The sequence below is a fragment of the Gordionus sp. m RMFG-2023 genome, chromosome 3, assembly GCF_954871325.1.
Source record: "Gordionus sp. m RMFG-2023 chromosome 3, tfGorSpeb1-WG-v2, whole genome shotgun sequence".
Lineage (NCBI taxonomy): Eukaryota > Metazoa > Nematomorpha > Gordioida > Chordodea > Parachordodidae > Gordionus > Gordionus sp. m RMFG-2023.
In genome coordinates this window covers 35,700,716-35,721,600 of record NC_088777.1, presented here as the reverse complement: position 1 = coordinate 35,721,600, position 20,885 = coordinate 35,700,716, and the positions used below count along the sequence as shown (strand labels likewise).

Below are 20,885 nucleotides of genomic sequence, written 5' to 3'. Positions count from 1 at the left end.
TCATTTAAATTTTAAGTTAGTTTATTATACCTGCCATCCTTATAGAATTTTTTTTTTCAGTATATCTACAACCATATAAAGTGGTAAGTAAATTTATTAAATTATCCTTTGAATCTTTTTACATTATAATTTATAATGACATTTTTTTAACTTATCCTATATTTTTCTCACTTAGCCTTAATCCCAATTTTTAACCATACTAAAGTTCATTAACAAGCTTAACTTCTTTCCTAGTAGAATATATATAACATTAATCTTTTATTTTATAAAAGGTATGGTCACAAATAGGAGTTGATTTGTGTACTTTGCCAGAAAGTGATGGCTATAAATATATTGCAGTAGCTGTTGATTACTTCAGTAAATATGTTGTAGCCATGCCTTTAAAGGATAAAAGAGCTAAATCAGTATCGAAATTCCTTTATTCGTTATTATGCACATATGGCAGAGCAAAAGTATGATTTATTTGATAATAAAATATTAATTTTAGTTTTAAGATTCAAATTAATGATCAAGGACGGGAGTTTGTGAATGAAGTTAGCACTAATTATCACAAACTCGTGGGGACCATGCAGAGGGTGACAAGTGCTTATCACCCTCAAGCAAATGGCATGGTTGAAAGGGTTAATAGAACAATCCAGAATGCACTTCTAAAGTGTATTGAAGATGATCAATTAGTTTGGAGAGATGCCTTGCCTGGCATATTATTTGCCTATAACATATCTTGTCATGACTCATAGAAATTTACGCCCTTTGAGCTGATGTATGGTAGAACAGCAATACAAGCTTATGGGGTATACCAATTATAAATTATATACTATATATTATATCCCTATTTAAAGAATGATGAGGAAAATGATATACTGACAATGTTGATGAGATAGATAGGGAAAACTATTTTCAAAGTATTGTTTGCAAGATGCAGGACATACATAATATTGCCATGGGCAATATTAATCTTGCCCAGCTCAAGCAGCATAGGGATTATAGAACCTGCCATACTGGGAAAAATGCTCCCTATAAAATAAATGATAAGGTGCTTATCTGGAACAGCCGTCGAGCTGATAGGAGACACGGCCTTGGCTGGGTCCTTTTACAATAGTTGGGATTGACAAAAGTATAAATTATGATTTTTAACAACAAAATATTTATAATATTTAGGCAATGTAGAGCTAATAAATGCTAGTGGGAAACAGGTAAAAACCCGACCAAATATTTGTAACATAAAACATTATGTTACAAGAAAAGTTATAGTTTTAAAAAGATTAATTTTATATTTATATATTTATCAAGATGACACAATTAAAGCAGGACAGAAAAAATGTTAATACTTTTAAAAATTTATTAAATAACTTTAAACAGTTCCTAGGTCAAGTGAAAAGTTTCATTCTATTACCATAAAAGGTATACAATGAATTTTATTATTAAATAATATTCCTTTTTTTAGATGATGATGAAAATTTTCAAGAACCAGCTATTAAAAATCTAAAGCTTAATGCGGAAGAAAATCATATGAAGGGTAATATTTTCATATATTTAATATTAAATCCTTTTTGAAAATATCTAGTTATGAATATACTAAATTCGATAGTTGGAGAGGATTATAATTGTATAAACAAAAAAGGTATAAAAAAAATATTAAATATACATATTTTTTTAGATGATGGAGTTAAGACACCAGGAAAAGCATCGAAAATGCTAGAGCCTGATGACATTCGACCTTTTAGTAACATTTATAAGAATTGATAAAATTAATTTTTTAATTTAATAGGTGCCCCGCCATCCAACTTGAAGATTGTAGATGGCGAAGTAGACAAGCTCAAAAGGAACGGTATAAATTTGCATAATTAGTAGATTTATACATATTTTTAGATGATGAAATTATATTAGAGACAGTGGTTTCTAAAAAAGATGTTAAAAATCTTTTTATTCCTACAAATAGGAATTGGAAAATATACCACTCACTTCGCTATAATTGGGATATCAAGAAAAGATATCCAAAATTTAAAAATGGCATCATAAATGAAAATTTTTCCACTGAAAGGATAATTGGCGATAGTAATTGTCTTTTCAGGTATGGATAATTAAAATAAATTAAATTGTTAATCATTATTATAGATGTATAAGCAAAGATATTTGCGAGGATAAATGCCACTATCACTTCCTAAGATCGGAATGTGTGCGCTTTATGAAAAGTAAAGACATGGCAGAGCAGATGGAGGGGTTTCTGGGAGAACCCGTTGACGCGTACCTGTAGAGGACGGGCATGGCTCAAAATGCCGTTTATGGTACAGAGGTGGAGATAGTTGCAATGGCAACTATGCTCCAGACTAATATTTTAATACATACTATTTATAAATGGGCATACTATATGCCCATTAAAAAATTAAGTAATATTAAAAAATTTAATGTAAATATTTATTTAATAAATCATAGCGAACATTTTGATCGCATAATTAATTTTAATTAATATTTATATCGCATATATTATTTATATCGCATATATTATTAATTGATTTTTTTGATCTTTATATTTATAAATTAAATAAAGGATTTTAATAAATTATTCTGAAAATTGTTTCTAACTTTGAGCAGTAACGTGATAATAGATAGTGCAAGATTTATATGTATATCTTTGATATTTTCGAATTAAACCTTAAATAAATATATAAATTTTAACACTTAATATTAAATCTAATAATTTCTAAAGAGAATAAGGCAAAATTGCCTTAAATATCATAGGATATAGAAAAAATAATATTTATTATTCATACGTCAGTTATAAATGCCAATATCACTAAATTTATTATATAAAATATTTATATGTCAGTCATAAACGTCAATATCACTAAAAATATAATATTTAATATATGCACGTCAGTCATAAACGTCAATATCACTTAATATTGGAGTATATAAAAAAATGGAGTATTTTTAAAACATTACACCGGGTCTTGATTATCGAGTGTTGAAAAAAGTATTGCTCGGCATTTAAAAGAATACTTTGAGCAACGCCATCTAATCTTGTTTGAGCATTTTTTATGTATGGTATAAGAATAACCTTCAAATATGAGCTTTCCAGGATGAATAAGATCCATTAAATTTTTTTATAAAATATATATTTTATGAATAAAATATTTTTGTAAATTTAAATTTTTTTTTGTCTTTATATACGGCATAAAGATCCAAATTATTGTTTAATTTTATAAATAAATACCAATTATAGCGTTTATGATTGATAAACAATTTTTATTCTTTTGATTAAAAATACATTTTAAAACATAATGATCATAATACATTTTAATATGTGTTCATTTAGCTAGTTGCTGAACAATAATATTTTTAACAAATTATTAACTTGCAATTTTCTAAATACCAATTATAGCGTTTTTAATTTATAAACAAATTTTATTCTTTGGATTAAAAATGCATTTTAAAACATAATACATTTTAATATCTGTTCATTTAACTAGTTGCTGAACAATAATATTTTTAACAAATTATTAACTTGCAATTGTCTAAATACCAATTATAGCGTTTTTAATTTATAAACAATTTTTATTCTTTTGATTAAAAATACATTTTAAAACTTTTAATAAGCTAAAAACTAAAGGTAGTTGCATATCAATGAGGTGAGAAATCATGAATAAATTAAAATTATCACATATATTCAAAATATCAAATGCAAAAAAATCGAGTATTTTCCATTTGCATTTTAATGGTTTCAACTGAATTAAATTGTATATTGGGTGAATGTATATTTGTTTCTATTATAATAAATCACGAATTTATTTCATATTCATCTTTTAAATATGCAATGAATTAAGCTTCTATTTCTTTATATACTGGCTGCTAACAAACAATCAAGTTATATACAGATGTATTTCTAAAAATTGATTATCTGCTTAAATAAATTTGTATTTTAAAAGAATCAGTTTGGATTGGCCTATTTATGCAAGCAGTTACTTCTAATAATTTAGAATATATACATAACGTTTTAAGTATCAATAGTAAATATAAATAACCCATCATATTGGGGGGTAAATTTGGATGGTGCATCATATTCATAGGAGGCACACCAACTCCAGCAAGGCTCGTGACAGTAGGAGGAGGTGGGGGTGGAGAAGTTGATGAGGTCATAATATTTTTAACAAATTATTAACTTGCAATTGTATAAATACCAATTCAATATAAATTATTGCTAGAATAAACTTAAATATGAGTGTATAAAAATATTCCCAAGGGGTTATTTTCCTATTACCGTAGTAGCATATTAAAATTTAACAGTGAGAAAAAGAAATTAAGAAAAGATACATTATATATAATTAATGGAAAGATCAGAACAATTAGAAAATAAAAATTGCTAAAAAAATGACTTATGATTATTGAACAAAAAAATTATTCTTTTAAATATACAAAAAATAAAATACTATTTTTGTTAAATTCTCCTTTTCTTGTGGGACTTTTCCTATTTTGATAATCTTTTTTTATGATCAGACCTTTTTTTTTATTAGACCTTTTTTCTTTTTTGAATGGAAAACCATGTAACACAATTAACATTATAAATTAGTGCTATTTATTTATTTTTTTAAATTGAATTAGAATTAAAGATATATTTTAATAAAAATATTATAAATAAATATAATTTTAAAACAGTCATGAACCTATTTAAGCAGAGTGTCAGTAGTTTTTATACACTATAATTAAGGTTTCGTGGTTCGGTTCAACACACTGCCCTTGTACCCAGCTATTTTTTTTCGTATCAGCATGTCGGAAATATTAAATTGAAATGTCAACCAATCCGTAATTCAAGACATTTTTATGATTGTATAATAGCATAATTCATTGTTCATAGGCTCAATCGGATTAACATTAAACTTAAGCTATAAATGTGAAATCTCCTGCCAAAGTATTTTTTACCCGTGATCATGGCTTACATCGAAAGTGAATAAATTATGCATGAACATAATAAACATCAGAGTCCAGTTGAAAGAAAATAAGTCTTTCCTTATAACTAATTGTTAAAACATAAGCCATATATTTAATTTAAGTTTATATAATACATTTAAAATTAAATTAGGGTCGTTAGTAAATTCTAGTGTCTTACTAATAATAATAAATATACAAAATTATGTCAAACTTTTTTTCCCTTATAATATGGAAAAACAACAAAACTAAAGCCATTTTAGCGTTCAATTAATACAAATATGATCATCTTGCAGAATTATAAATTTATATATAATTATTTTAAAACTATGAATGAAATTGAATTCATTTAATTTAATATTATTATTCGTAAACATCTTCTTTGTCGGCAACATATCTTATAATATCACGAGGCGTCTGGAACCTTTCTGCATCAAGGTCCGGTATTTCAAAATCTGTTATTTAAAAATGCATATAATCTAAATAAAAAATAATGATGATAAAAAATGAGTCTTAATCATTTTATAATGGATTGACCTATATTTACAATGAATTAAAAAATCAATCTTGGTAAGATAATGGCCCTATACATCGAGGGCTTTGATTAGGTTTTAACAAAATATAAATATGAATTCCAATATAATTTAGTAAAAGATCATGTTGCGTAATAAAAATTTAAAAGAAATTTTTATTTCTTTTCATAGTATACCAATGTTGATTATTTGAAAGATTCAAAAAAGTGCTTTTAATTCAAAATCTATATTTTATTAGGTAGGTGCCGATATTAAATATTGGATGGACCGATATTTAATGTTTTTAAAAATATCAGATCGGGCTAATATCTTCTAAAACAGATATGATATTTTCATTGTTATTGGTTATATTATGGTTTAATATATAATTAAATCTTCTAATTTTAATACATAAAACCAGAGTTGTTAAAGTAACGCGCTACTGTAGCATGCTATCTTTTTTGGTAGCGATAGCTAAAAGCGCGCTGCTTTTTTCCAAATATAAATTTTTTTAGAGGCGCTACTTTGCTACTTTTTAAAAATATTATGAATGCAACTATAAACATGAAAATTTAAATATAATATCATAATTTTTATGATTTATTATTTAATTTTAAAATTTATATTTTCAATTTGTATTTTAAACCTATATCATCTGGGGTAAATTATTTAAAATATCATCGCAAATGGATATCCAAATCGATGTAAGTGAATCAGACGATGATGTTAATGAAATGGAAGATATCCTGGAAAAAAATGTTCATGATAACAATAATACACATTTTCCATTTCCAAAATTTGAAAAACAAAAGGTGGCTACAAATATATTTGATTAAAAATGTAAAAAAAATATATCCTCAAGTAGCAATAAATTCAAAAAACATTTAAAGGTAATTGTCATTTTTAAATTCTAATAATATTTATTTTATAAGAATATTCATGCCAACAGTTTTAATGAGATAAAAAACATCGTAATAATTTTAGTATAGGGGAGACTACATCCAAAAAGACGAATTCAATTCAAGCTAAATTGATTAATAATATTGCAATAGCAAGTTGTCAGAGATATCCTATATATGCACCATGGCAGATATTTGGACATATAACAGAAGGTAAAAACTATTTATGAATTTATCTGATATTAATATTTTTAGAGCTTGTTTGGGATCACAGGCCATTGGTTAGACCCTAAGACTTAAAGAAGATCTGTAGCATTAGCCCTCAAAAGGATAATAGGATGCCAGGATATAAAATGTATTTGCAAATAAAATTTATGATCCAATAGTCTCAAACAAAACAAAGATGCCCTATAGTTACAACCACAAAAATGACTTTCATTGATAATTATTTTGAAATAAATTATACTAATATAATAAAAAATCTTCTAGAAGCGTTTTTTAAATCTATAAATACTCGTATTCTTGTTAAATTTTGTTATAATAAAAATAAGTATATAAAATTAAATGCAGCCTTGCCCTCAAGTGATAGTGTTGAGAGATTATTTAGTTAGGCGAAACTTATACTTTCTGATCGTCGCTCTAAACTTGGTAATGATAGTATAGAAATAATTTTATTATTAAAATGCAACAAAATGAATATTACCATAAATAGTTATTTTTATTACATAAATTATAGTCTTTTTACATAAATTTTTTATAATAAAAATTAATTATATTTAAATATTTATAAATGTTGATTTTTATCTATTATCTATTATACAATTACATTAATTTTCTAAATTTTTTTTACAAAAAGTAACGCTAAAGTTACTTTTAAAAGAGTATCTAATATGGGGCTACTTTTTTTGATGGGTAGTGATAGTAGTAGCGCGCTATTTTTAAACGTAGTGTTTAACAACTTTGCATAAAACATAATAGTAAATTCATGGATAGTATCAAAATTCAATTTATTTATAATATTTAAAAAAATCGAATTATTTTAAAAGATAGAGTAGCTATAAATTTGATATTATACTTTGTTACAAAAAGATTTTAAAATATATAGCGAATCACGTGATCAACTTCTTGTGATTTAAAACCAAATACACTTAATAATTAGTGATAGCTAGTTGGCTTTTTTTGAATAGAAAATATTCTTTTTTATGACATTGATTTAAAAATAGGTAGCAAATGTCGTAATTGTCTAAACTTTTAAAATGTATTGAATTGATTATTGTAATTTTTTTTTTATTAAAATTTTTTTTATTAAAATGTTTCAAATATATATATTTATAATTTGAATAAAATTTCGATTTAAAAACGTATACAATTTACAATAAAAAGTATAAGCTATATAAAAATATTTAAAAAAAGGTAATAAAATACTGTAATGTATTTTTTTTTAAAAGGAACATGAGGAGGTGCAACTAGGATATGGCACCATGGATTGATATACTATGAGACCCACAAATTTCCATTGAGATTCGTTGGCGTAAGTAAAAACCTTCCTGAGGGTCACCCGAAATTAAGCGCATCTTTTGGCCGAGTGTCTTGAAAAAATCCAATGCTCTAGGTCTAAATCACCGATTGTGTAAGAAACAATCGGGGTTAGAGTAAATTGGGCATGGTAATGTATTTATTGATCTTTCTAATTTGCGCTCTAACTAAGGAATTAGAGCAAAAGGATGGTACAAAGCGATCAACGCATGTATAATCCCTGGCTATCGGGATTCCTCTGCTCCATGGGATAAGTCATTCTGTCAGGCCTAATATTGTCCCTGAGATTAAGACCTACAGGTTCCAAAGTTGACGGAATATTAGCTGAACGGAGATTTTGAGCAATAATTAAATTTATTGCTTGGTGGCGTGGATGACGGCCTTTAGAGAAACGGCAGTGAAGAGGGTGATGACCTAGACTGTCGATAGGGAGCTGACACTTTTTGCAAGATGAGGGTGTGACGATATCGCAGCCTAAACGAAAACCTATTCCTATCAGAAGTTCTTCGTTGGAAAGAGGCAAACCAAGGTTGGAGCTAGGATAGCCTCAAGCCATTCATATCCTGTGTTGAATTGATGATGGAGAATTACTACTTTGATTTATTGGATTGGGGGATGTCGTTATTTGTAATTGAAAGAGTATGCAAATTTTATTTGTTAAAATTATTATAAATAGTGATATTGTAAATGTTTAAAAAGAAAGATCAATGATATAATCTTTAAATTATTAGCTTTCACATTTTAAAATAAAATTAAGTAATTTTGTTTTGTTGTTATATATTAATTCTATAGTTTCTTAATTGACAACCTGTGTTATAATATTATAGCAAATATTATCAATTTGAATACCGGGTCGGTATCGGTTGTAGGATCGGTTTTGTAGTAATATCGAAAAATTTGTGGATCGCACAGCTCTAAATTTTATATAATTTAATATATAATATAATAAACGAAATTATATTTAAGCAAAGCGAATATATATGTCATATTCGGATATGGAATCCATGGTAAATTCGGAATCTATAAATTTTAAATCATTTACTGAGGGCGACTTTGAAATACTAAAAATCTAATTTGACCAAAAAAATATTCCAGCAAATATAGAGTACCACACTATTGATTTAAGGCATGTTCAGGGAACTTTTGAATTACTCTTAACTTATATTAATTTTTATATGGATTATTCATATGAATTTGAAGTAACATAAAAGCTAGTGGCCAAGATCGTCTGAAATTCACGGAAAACTGGTCCTTTTTAACATTTGTATTAGGAAGGATAGACCTGACCTCAATTTATATATATTTTTTTCGAAAGTAAACAGCTAAAAAAATATAGTATGATAATAGCTGGAGAAAGCAATATAATATTGCTATCTGTATAAAAGGGCAGCTAGATAAGTATGAAATTTTTTATATTTGATTCTTTTTTTCAGTATCAGGTGACTGACTCTTAAGATAGTGCTTTAAAATATTATATGATAGTTTTTTTTTAATCTATAGTTTTTGAGGTATGGATTGATAGTTGAGATTAAATGTTGGTAAGCAATTTGCTGATATTGTATAAAATAAAAAATATTTTACAATTATATATTTAATTATAATATAACCAAAAACAATTATAATAGTGGATCAGTTTTTTAAATATCAGCCTGATCCAGTTTTTTAAAACAGTCAATATTGGTCTGAGCTGATCTGATATTTAATATTGGCATAGCCCCATTATAAATTTCATTTTATATTTCTTTAATATTTTCCTTCACTCCAAAACTTTCCATAATGTATCATTTAAATTAATGAAATAAAAACTATACAAAATTCATCTTCCATTGCCATAACAACTTCAACCAAGTCAAGGCTATCCAATCCCAAATCAGTTATAAAATTTGATTCCAATGTGATCTTATTTAATAAAATATAAAAAATTTATATATAAATATTAAAATATAAAAGTTAAATTAATTTGTAGTAACCCTAAAAACTCCCATCATAATCATATATTTTAAATTATTTTTATGACAATTATTAGAGAATAAAATTATTTATAAAGGTAGGTACAAGATAATATTATTTATAAATTTAATTTATAACTAATAATTTATATAAAACTAAAAAAACACATTTTTATTTCTAAAAAAATTATCATTGTTAATAAAAAATCAGTTTGTATAAAAATAAATATCTATAAGTATTAATTGTATATACAAGCAGTAATAATTTTAAATATAACCAAGCCGGGCTTAAAAAAAGTTTTTTTAAATACCTGGCCAGGCATAAAAATTTTTTAAAGGTCAGGCCATATATTTTGTAAATCTATTAGCTATAAAAATTAAGGCTAGGCCAATAATAATTTTTTTATAAAAATCTGGATCGGCCATACAAATAGTATCTCTGCAGGTCTCTGATATAAAGGTTAATTATATCAAACAGAAGGGAATAGGAAAAAAACCTTAAAAGAACCCCTTGGATAAAAACCACCAAAAAAACCCCATGGAAAAAAAATTATGAGGATGCTTTTACCATTTGTGTCAAAGTACCCATAGAAAAATTCAGAAGCTAGGTAAGGAAAGCCAATTAAGCTTCTTTTGTGGCATGATAAAAGGTTTAGCATTTCCTTTATGTAATATGATGACCAATGCAATGACATTCCTGAGATTAGTTAATCCGATGGTAAGGTTATTCTTGATTATTTTGATAAAGATTATATCAATGGAGGGCACAAGAAACAATTCTCAATCCCAGACACGTCAAATTGAACTTCGATTTTCTATAGAAACTTGAAACGTGAATCAGAGCACTCTATCCAACGAAGAACGATGAGAAGATCGAAATCATCGTTTTTCTAATTTGGTAAGGAATAAACACCCATCAATCTTGGAATTGATTATAAAAATAAAATGTGAGGTGGCTAACGATGAAACCAAACTTGAAAGATGGAGTGTAGTTAGTTGGACACCGAAAACGAAATCGCAGAGTAATAATACCCAGATTTGGTTAAAGAAACTTTGCAAGGAATACTGTGATGGGGTGTGAAGCCTTTCAGATTTTATAATAGCGATTTTCTTCAATATTCGATGTCAACCCATATAATTATTATTCTAAATTATTAAATTTGTATATACATAATCATGATTTACCAATAAAATAAATTTTGTCAAATTAAGTCTACTTAATATCATAATTAAGGATGGATATTTTACTATAGCAAATAATTTTTATGAAAATAAAAAATACATGGGTTATTTTACTGGGGTATTTATCCCCAGTACCAATTTGAATATATTTTATCTTGTTTATGCATTTTTTATGGAAGGTATATGAGTAATCTTTAAATAATGAATTAGGGCCTAAAAAAATTAGCATATTAATAAATTATATTTTTATAATATTTTTTTTATAAAATACTAATTTGTCTATACCTTATAAATATGAGTATATCTATTATAATCCAAATAAAAATATACCTATATTATTAGGTCTTAAGTAAATTCTATAAATATGAATTTTAAAAAATCTGGGGTTTTTTTTCCTGGATTCCAATCAGAGAGGCACCAATATAACCTTTTATGCTATATCAGTGGATAAAAAAATTATATTTATATTATAAGATATACTTATTCTTCTTTTTAAAAAAAATATTTGTTGATTATTAATTTAAGTCATAAAAATGCCTCACAATATTAATAAAAATTATAGTCATCTATAGTGTTGTGCAGATTTAATTCAAAATATTTCCATATTTTTTAATTTATATATAAATAAAATTAATTTAAAAAAATATGAAAATGTTTTCCATCAAATCTGGTCAACACTGTATTAGGGCTGTGCCAATATCAAATATAGAATTGGAACCAATATTTCACATTTATTGGATCAAGTCAATATTTTCAAAACTGATATTATTATGGTGTCAGGTTATTTTATGATTGTTTTATATAATGTTATATATAATTTCATAAAAATAATCAATTAGTAAAATGAACCAAAATTAATTGTTTTAAAAGTTAAAGTAGCTAGAAATTTTCTATTACGTTTTCTTATATTGTCTGTATCAAGAGAAGTATTTTGAAATATCTGATTAATCATATTCAGCTATTGTTGTAAAATGGTGTTAGCCAATTTTTAAAATGGCTAAATCAAGATTTTAGCAAAAGTAAATTACCAATGGAAGAATGATTTAGACATCCATTGGCAAAATTTTGAAGATTGGATAATATTTTGGCTAAAATCTTGATTTCACCATTTTAAAAATTTGGCTAAATTAAGTCTTTTTAAAAAAATCAGTTAAATTGAGCCACTTTTTTTAAATCACATAAATAGGTAGTTTAACAGTACTACATTTAGCCATAAACATTGCCCATATTTTAAATGGGATAAATAACTTTTGGAGAATAAAAAAAATATAATATGACTAATCATTCATGAAAGTTAGTTTATCTTTTTGAATATTAAATATTGAATTTTTTATGACATTGGTTAAAAGATATATCAATCTAATATTTGATCAGCTTTATAATAATATCAGATCAGATGTAAGAAAAATTTGTGGATCAGCAAAGCCCTGATGATTATTATTCATAATAAAGTTAATTCTCCAATAAATTTTTAAAAGTAAAAGGAAATAGGAAGGATATATATAAGCCAGTTGTATTGGTTATTAAAGTATTTACATATACGAAATATATATAGAGTAGAGATTAATTATATATAAAAAGTTTTAGAATATAATTAAAGCACCCCAAAATTTTGATATAAAACTTAGTTTAACCTTATCAGGATTAATTTTATCAAATAGTTTTAAAACTAACAACACTCTTTTCTCAATTAGAGCTAAGGACATTGGTGGCTTACTGGAATATTTTCTTTTAAAAATGTGAAAGTTAAATTGACTGATCTATTTAAAATGACAATATAATATCTAATTATATCTTCAAACTTTAGGTGAATCTTTCCCGAGATAAAGTTGTAAAACTTTCATAACTCTCTCTTCTGTATTTTTTATTTTATTAATATTTTGAGTACATAATTTTTTTGAACTATAAAATCCATATAATGGTGAAGATTGAGTCTGTAAAATCTTTATATAAACAATAATTCAATTTAAAATATATTTTAACCTTTGTTATAAATAATGTATTTAAGCTCTTATAGATAATAGGTTTATTTAGTATTGGTTTAAATATTATTGCATAAAAAGAATTATAATTTTTAAATAATGATAATCGCATGGTTTTTATGTTTATATATGAAATGGATGTTTCTAAAAAGGATCGAATGACAGTCATCAATCAGATAGCTATACTGGAATAACATATCTATAAAAGAAAAAAAATCTGTTTTTTCAATTTATAAATAAAATTTTATTTTTTTTAATTCTTTATAAATAAAATTTTGTTTTTTAAAAAATGTTTATTTAAAAATATTTTTTATTTTTTTATTTGGTTATTTATTTTATAATTTACAATTCAGAAATCTGAAATAGTAAAACAATAAATTATTCTGATTTTTTTATTAGCTAATTAATTTACTAACTCTGCCAATTTAAGAATAGGAGGGTGGGTGATCGGGTTAACAAATTAAAAGTAGGAGCAGGTGAAAAGGTTTAAATAAAAATTTATAGGTGGGTTTAGTGTTGTTAATCGACTAAGTCTAGTCGTTAGCCGAAAACTGGACCAAAACTAACTCGAGTTGTGAACTCAAGTCTATCAACTTGAGTCGACTAGAGGACGAATAGTTTTAGAGGACGAATAGTTTTATCAACTTAGTCGACTAGAGGACGAATAGTTTTATAAACTTGTCTACTAGAGGACGAATAGTTCTATAAACTGGAGTCTAGAGGACGAATAGTTCTATGAACTTGAGTCAACGACTAGAAGACGAATAGTTTTATGAACTTGAGGCGTCGACTAGAGGACGATAAGTTCTATGAACTTGAGTCATCGACTAGAGGACGAATAGTTTTATGAACTTGAGGCTTCGACTAGTGTACGAATAGTTCTAGGAACTTGAGTATACTAAAGGATGAAGATTTTAAATTAGTTATTATTTATAAAACATTTTTTTATTTTTAACTTTAGATTTCCAACTTGAGTCGTTATACGAAATATAATATACTTGATAGTGATCTGCATCGGGCCTAATTCAAGCCCGGCCCGGCCTGGAATTTTTTTTAAAAAGTTTTGCCGGCTCGGCCCGAACCCGAAATGTTTTTGAAAAAGTTTTGCCGACCCGGCCCGGCCCGAATTATTTAAATATACAAAGTCATTGACATCCTGTTTCGCTTCTTGGTCAAAAAATCAACGGCCTTGCTGAATGCTCTTTCGCTTGGAACGCCTGACGTTTGTTAAGCAAGGTAATCCTTAGCTATCAGCGATAAGGTTGGGTAAAAATCGCTGTTTTTCGCCCACTAATCAATATTAGTTGACGCTGGTGCAACCGGTTCTTTGACATATTCATTAATTTCATCTCTAATGAGATCTGGAAATTCACAAGCTTCTCTAAAATTATAAATTAATATAAACAAATATTTATAATTACTTTCTCAATTCGTGATGCATACACACCGAATAAGGCTGTTTCCAAACATCTAGAGAGAAGTCACACAATTTTTATTTTTGTGGCCACCCGTAGGTTTTATATAATAAATTGAATTTTTAATTATAATCCTGCTTTGCTACAAAATGAGGCATATATTTCATCTTAGTTTTCGGATCTAACATGGTAGATACATAATTGCTGAATGTGCTCTGATAGTTTTTATACGTTTCACATTTTATTTGCATTTTACTTGCCGCATTTTTAATATCATCATCTGGATGATTTTTGGAAGCTTCCCATAAAATTTTGTCCATCTTTGCTATAAATAAAACAGCGGTTCCAATTGTAGTGGTATCTGACGATATTTCGAGTGTTATTTTATAAAAAGGCTTTAAAAAATTTTCAACTTCCTTTAAAGATTTTGCCTCCCTAACGCTTATGTCGAAAGGCTCTGTCATACATTTTTTTCCTAGCTCTTTAATTGCATCTAAATTCTATATAAATTAAATATATTATTAGACAATGCAATGTTATATCTCAAAAAGGTTGAACATAATAGACATTATGAAAAAATATGTTTAACTTACTTTGTTTACTGTTGATATCATAAATATTTAGAGTTCCATCTAGTTACTACATCTAAAGGAATCCTCGTCCCTCCTGAGAGCTCCAAGTACTTTTGTAAAAGTTTTGGTGAAGAATGTAACTTCTTTACAAGATTAGTTCTTTTATTTAGTTTTTTATCTAAGGCTGAAATCCCCTCTTTAACTATCAAATTTATAATATGGGCTAAACATCGGTGGCTGTATAAGCTTGTTTTATATTTTTCATGATAAAGTGCAATCATTTTTTCAGCAGCGTTATCTTGTCCCGAATCTCAAATTCATCGAGAGATTCTAACAAATATTGTGATATCTCCTCACTATGAAGGTATGGTAGCTGAATTAAATCTAAAAGACAACTTTCCTATTTCCACTTTTTATCGATATAGTGGCATGTAATTACACAAAAAGACGATGAGTTAATGGAGGTCCACATATCAGTCGTGATAGCCAATTTACTTTTAATATTCTTTAAATTTTTTATGAGTTGTAATTTTGAAATTTTATACATTTTTTCAATGTACTTCCAAGCTGTCTGTCTTGTCCAGATTTTTTCATTCTTGAATATGAAGGAAAATATATTTCGGAACTCCTTACTATCCATAGCTTTGAAAGGAATGTTGTTTTTTATAATAAATTTCAAAATTAATTTGTTAAGGCATTCGTTTTCCTTAGGTAATAATCTACGAATGCCAACTAGGTTTTTGGGTATATCTTCGCTCTCTCCATTTCCAATTAAATCTGGTTGATCTGTTCTAACGTGATTTTTTAAATTAGCTATAAAAATTAATATAGCTCATACTTTTATTTGTTATAATACTTGTTGAAGTGTGAACGCTAAAATATCTATTACACATTTTACACATTCGGCGATTTTTGTTGGGGCTTAATTCAAACATGCTCTTTGTATCAAAAGAAGTACTATCTATCGATGTATTAACTGATGAATCAGATATTACTGATATCTGACTCATATTGATGTCTTGATCTTGATCATCCAGAAGATCTTGGTTTTGTATGCAAGGTCATTCTAATCACATTTATAATTACAAAAAATTATTACATAATTCTACTTCCGAGTCAAAGTCCATGTTATTTAGCAGAGGGTTTCTGTTATCTTCATCACTATCTAGGTACGACATTTTAGTATGAAAAGATGTGAAATAAAAAAAAAATAGGTTTTCAAATATGTTTTCATTTAAAATAATTTTAAATATGATTGTGCAATAAAAAAAATTATTAATAAAATATAAGAATAAATAATTAAAAATTATTACCCCCCACACTTCAATAATAACCAATCCCTCCCCTTGTTTCTTTCTCCCAAAATAAATCTATCTATTTATAAATAAATTTTTGATATGTTCAAACGATTTATATTTTTTAATAAAAAAAGAATAGTAAATAAATCATATATTAAAATTGCACATATTCAGTAATAATATGATTTGTTATTGTACAAATATAACACTATTTATTATAAATCATTTTAAGAATTTGAAAACAAAAATATTGACAAAGAAGCTTCTAAATATAAGATATTATTCCTCATTCCTACCCTATGCCCCCCCCCCCCCCGATAATGAATTTTATGTGATATATCAAATTTTATCACCGATTTTTGAATTAAAAAAAATTGATAATAAATTTAAATAAAAGTCAATTAATTTCATTTCAAGCTTCTTTTTTTGATTTATAAATTAAACCCCTTTTTTAATAATAAATTTATATGTTTTATCACATATTCAATCAATAAGAATAATTTTTTAATATAAACGCCCCTTTTTAAGAAAATGTCTTTCGATGTTTTGATTTCTTGTCCCTCGAGGAAACGCATAATAAGAATCAATACATTATTTATCAGAAACCTGCAGAGGTATCATATGTAGGGCTTAAAAAAATGTCGGCCTGGTCCGGGTTTTATATTTTCAAGCTCGGCCCGGATTTTTCTGATAAAATATTTTTCGGTCCGGATTTCTATAAAATAAGATTTTCGGCCTGGTGTATAAATTTTTTTTGTTTTGGGTTTTAAAAAAATATTATAATATATCAATTCGGCATTTTACGGATCTTTGTGATATATTATTCTATGATATCCAATTTTTAAATATATCTATTTATCTTTTATATATAATAATGGCGATTTACAATATTCGTCCAGGCCTGGAACTTTTTTTAAAAAAAAGTTTCTGTTATTTATAAATAGAATCTAATTTTACTTGTGACTAAATTTATGGTAAATGTATAGCATTTATTTGTATATTCATAAGAATAATTTAACATACTTTTGGTGGGTCTTAACATTCAAAATATTCATATTTATCATGCCATTTTTGATCATATTAGTAGACATCAGGAGCTTAGCCAGGAATTTGCTTGGGAGTATTGTGGGGGGTGGGGGGGGGGCTCCTTAAATAAATATTGAGCATCTAAAATTTTGTAAATTTATTTATTAGGATTAATGACTAGAAAAATAACAATTACTAATATATTAATAATCTGTAAATAAATATCAAATATACTTTCTAAATAAAATAAATATAATTTTATCCACCGAAATTCTTTTATAATGACTAGATATATATAAATAGCATATAATCACGAGGCTTGGATATTCGGCTAAAAATTTGGTTTCGCCGTTTTTGAAATCGGTTGAAACAGCCACTATAATATAAATACGTCCTGAAAAAAATTTATACAAAATAATAAATTTTTGAACCTTTAACATGTATATAAATCCATTTCATTTAATTCTGCTATTAAATCTTTGAATATACTGGTAAATGAACACAATTCGTTATGTAATTTAGCGCTCAATTTATTTGCGAATTGTGCCAGTTTTTCCAAGGCATTTTCAGAAACCTTTACTATTTATTTCATCAAAATGCCTCATTTAAATTTTTTAACAGGTCCACTCGCACTTTTTAAAATCAATTGTCATCTTTCTACGGTACATATTTACTGAAATTTTAATTTAACATGTTTACAATATCTATTTTTACCCATTTGCTTTAAAAAAATTCAAAAATAATTTTGACAATTGTCATTTTTTATGATACACCTTCACTGAAATTTTAATTTAACATATTTTTACCCATTTGCCAAAATTCAAAAATAACGATTATGACAATTGTCACTTTTTTATGGTATATAATCACTTAAAAATTTAACGATGACAAATGCCAGTGCATTAATAATAGTAAGTCAGAGCATTATAATTAAAAGAAGATATATATAACTTACCCTCCCATAATTTTAGTATCTACTAAATGTTATTATTATATATATTGGAGTCAACCCTAGAAGTCTTGGTCGAAAAAAATGATCAGGATAATGGGTGAGATGAAAAAAAGAAACCTAAACCTTAGATCTTCCTTTAAAAAACGACCCATATTTTGGATCGGATCCAATAAAACGACCACAACTTTGGGTTGAAGTCGTAAAAAATGACCCGCTTGAGTCTGAGTCGAAAAACGACACAACTATTCGTTTTCTAGTTGACTTAAGTATATAACTCGTATAACGACTCAAGTTGGAAGTCTAAAGTTAAAGAAAAATGTTTTAAAAATTAATAACTAATTTAAAATCTCCGTCCTTAAGTCGACTCAAGTTCATAAAACTATTCGTCCTCTAATCGACTCAACAATATAATTTGTATTCACGACTCAAATTGGATGTCTAAAGTAAAAAAATGTAAATAACAGAACAAATATCTTAAATAATAATAACTAATATGAAATATTAGCACTCTAGTCGACTCAAATTGACGACTCAAGTTCATTGAACTATTCGTCCTCAACAATATAATTTGTATTCACGACTCAAATTGGATGTCTAAAGTAAAAAAATGTAAATGACAGAACAAATATCTTAGATAATAATAACTAATTTGAAATATTAGCACTCTAGTCAACTCAAATTAACGACTCAAGTTCATAGAACTATTCGTCCTCTAGTCGATTCAACTATATAATTTGTATTCACGACTCATGAAAGTCTAGAGTAAAAAAATGTAAAATACAAAAAATATCTTAATTAATAATAATAAATAATATTCGTCCTCTAATCGACTCAAGTTGACGACTCAAGTTCATAACTCGAGTCGACTTGAGTTCATAACTCGAGTTCACGACTTGAGTTCATAACTCGAGTTCACGACTTGAGTTTGAGTTAGTCGACATATTCGACTAACGACTCGAGACTCTGAGTCAGAGTCGAATGAACTCGACTTTTTAACAACACTAGGTGGGGTGATTAAAAACTTTTCAACTTTTAGTAAACAAATATATCGAAAGATGTTCGATTTAATTTGCATGGATGAATGTAAAATCGATGTAGATAAAAACATATTTTCTCCATAAGCAAAGATAATTCAATTAAAGGGTATTAAATTATAAATTTTCTATTTAAAATACATACCAACCACGTCAATATTAAACCACAACAGATGGGAGGGTGCTGTTACATAGGATAGTACCGTACTTAATTTATTGACAAAATATTTAAATCTTAAAGTAACGAGTTTGTTTTGTATAATTCCGCAAGATTATTTATTAAACTACCCTTATTATTTATTATTATAGGTTTCACTTTTTATTTAAAGAGCTTACTTGAGGAAGAGGATATTCTTCAAACAGATATCATACTTTGGTGGAACCGACTGAAAAAAAGATTCGACAAAGCTGTCAAGATTAGCTATAAAAATATTATTAGTTTCAGTAACTGAGCACTGCTAAAATGTTTAGAGAGCAAAGAAGAACATGTTTGAATCCAAAAAATATGGGGATTAATTATTATTTTTGCATAATACAAATATATAAATATTAATTTTTTATTTTTTTCATAATTATTTCTTTTGATCAGATAAATTTCATATCCGTATTTTAAATTTTTTCATGCTTAATATAGTAATTTTTTAAATTATAAAACTTTTTTGTAGGGGTGTAGCACTGAAACTGAATAATTTTTTATAATGCTTAAAAACTGAAAGAATGGGTATTTTTAAATTTTATATTGGTGCGCGTGGATTAAAAACTTTTAATATGGGGTGGGGTGGGGGTGGTAAAATATTTTATTAATAGGCGGGCAGGCCGACAAGTGGGTAAATTTTTCTATTAATGGGTGGGGCGGGCATATTTTTATAAAAGCTATGGGCAGTTTGGGCTGGCGAGTTAAATGGGGCAGGCGGGCTGCCTATGGGCTAAAACCCCATCATTTGTATACCTCTAATTGCAATAATAAAAAAATTTATACCAAAGGATTGGAATAAAAGATCATTTAAAAAAACATTGTTGCGTTTCTTATTTATTTATTTTTAACCTACTAATGGGTTTTTCATCCTTTTATATAAGCAATTATTTTTATTTTATTTTATTAATTCATGTTATGCATAAAATTTACTTATATAAATTCAATTGGTTTTATGTATGACACGTATGAATCAGTCCAACTCAGTGGTCCTTACAACGGAGGGTAGGAGGGAGGGGGTCATAAATCAACTTTTCCTTAAATTAGTTACAGGGGTACATAATTTTGAAGAATTGATTTATAAGGCATATATTGTATCCCCATCCTTATGGAAGTACATTTTTGAAAATTTTTACAAATTTCTTTTAATTTTTATTTTATTTATTAGGACTTAGATAAATGGGATAATATTAATCGCGATATTATTGTATAGGCTGGCTTATTATGCAAGAGTTATCCATTAAATAAATTCGATATTAAAATATCTAATACCGCAAAAAAATATTAATAATAATCGTTTAATAATAATAATAATCGTCCACGCCTTCTAGGGAAGAATCAAGGCCAATATGATAGGTCTTATAAAATTATTGCAAATTATAAACCTGCTTACAAATAATGTATGAAAAATA

The 20,885-nt window shown here is 26.7% G+C and overlaps 2 protein-coding genes and 1 long non-coding RNA gene across 4 annotated transcripts; 2 read left to right on the top strand and 1 right to left on the bottom strand.

Moving 5' to 3' along the window:
- The first annotated feature begins 431 nt into the window (after positions 1–431).
- On the top strand, positions 432–1,272 carry LOC135927325 (uncharacterized). The gene is made up of 4 exons (XR_010572042.1): positions 432–452; positions 495–791; positions 849–1,114; positions 1,159–1,272. It is a non-coding gene; the product is annotated as an uncharacterized LOC135927325 (long non-coding RNA).
- An 18-nt stretch (positions 1,273–1,290) lies between these two features.
- Positions 1,291–2,447, top strand: LOC135926932 (uncharacterized). Its single transcript, XM_065462863.1, has 7 exons — positions 1,291–1,378; positions 1,445–1,516; positions 1,565–1,606; positions 1,658–1,723; positions 1,769–1,828; positions 1,870–2,071; positions 2,116–2,447. Exons 1-7 carry the CDS (start codon positions 1,291–1,293, stop codon positions 2,252–2,254), a joined length of 669 nt encoding a protein of 222 aa, XP_065318935.1. The 3' UTR covers positions 2,255–2,447.
- A 2,729-nt stretch (positions 2,448–5,176) lies between these two features.
- LOC135926341 (acyl carrier protein, mitochondrial-like) lies at positions 5,177–13,113 on the bottom strand. Of its 2 annotated transcripts, none has more exons than XM_065462183.1 (5): positions 12,985–13,113; positions 12,804–12,935; positions 12,636–12,761; positions 9,682–9,769; positions 5,177–5,378 (listed from the first exon to the last, which is right to left on the bottom strand). In XM_065462183.1, exons 1-5 carry the CDS (start codon positions 13,093–13,095, stop codon positions 5,287–5,289), a joined length of 549 nt encoding a protein of 182 aa, XP_065318255.1. In that variant the 5' UTR covers positions 13,096–13,113; the 3' UTR covers positions 5,177–5,286. The 2 variants fall into 2 exon arrangements, with proteins under 2 accessions (XP_065318255.1, XP_065318254.1); XM_065462182.1 differs by having other exon boundaries at positions 12,804–12,944; positions 12,985–13,101.
- Between the last annotated feature and the right edge of the window lie 7,772 nt (positions 13,114–20,885).

Coding starts and splice junctions, on each gene's coding strand:
- LOC135926932 (XM_065462863.1), top strand. CDS start 1,291: ATGACACAATTAAAGCAGGACAGAAAAAATGTTAATACTTTTAAAAAT. Junction 1,607..1,657: donor AGTTGGAGAGGATTATAATT/GTATAAACAAAA, acceptor ATATTTTTTTAG/ATGATGGAGTTAAGACACCA. Junction 1,829..1,869: donor AGACAAGCTCAAAAGGAACG/GTATAAATTTGC, acceptor ACATATTTTTAG/ATGATGAAATTATATTAGAG.
- LOC135926341 (XM_065462182.1), bottom strand. CDS start 13,095: ATGCGATTATCATTATTTAAAAATTATAATTCTTTTTATGCAATAATA. Junction 9,770..12,635: donor ATAAAATTAATCCTGATAAG/GTTAAACTAAGT, acceptor TTATTAAATAAG/ATCACATTGGAATCAAATTT. Junction 5,379..9,681: donor GGCAATGGAAGATGAATTTT/GTATAGTTTTTA, acceptor TTTAAATAACAG/ATTTTGAAATACCGGACCTT.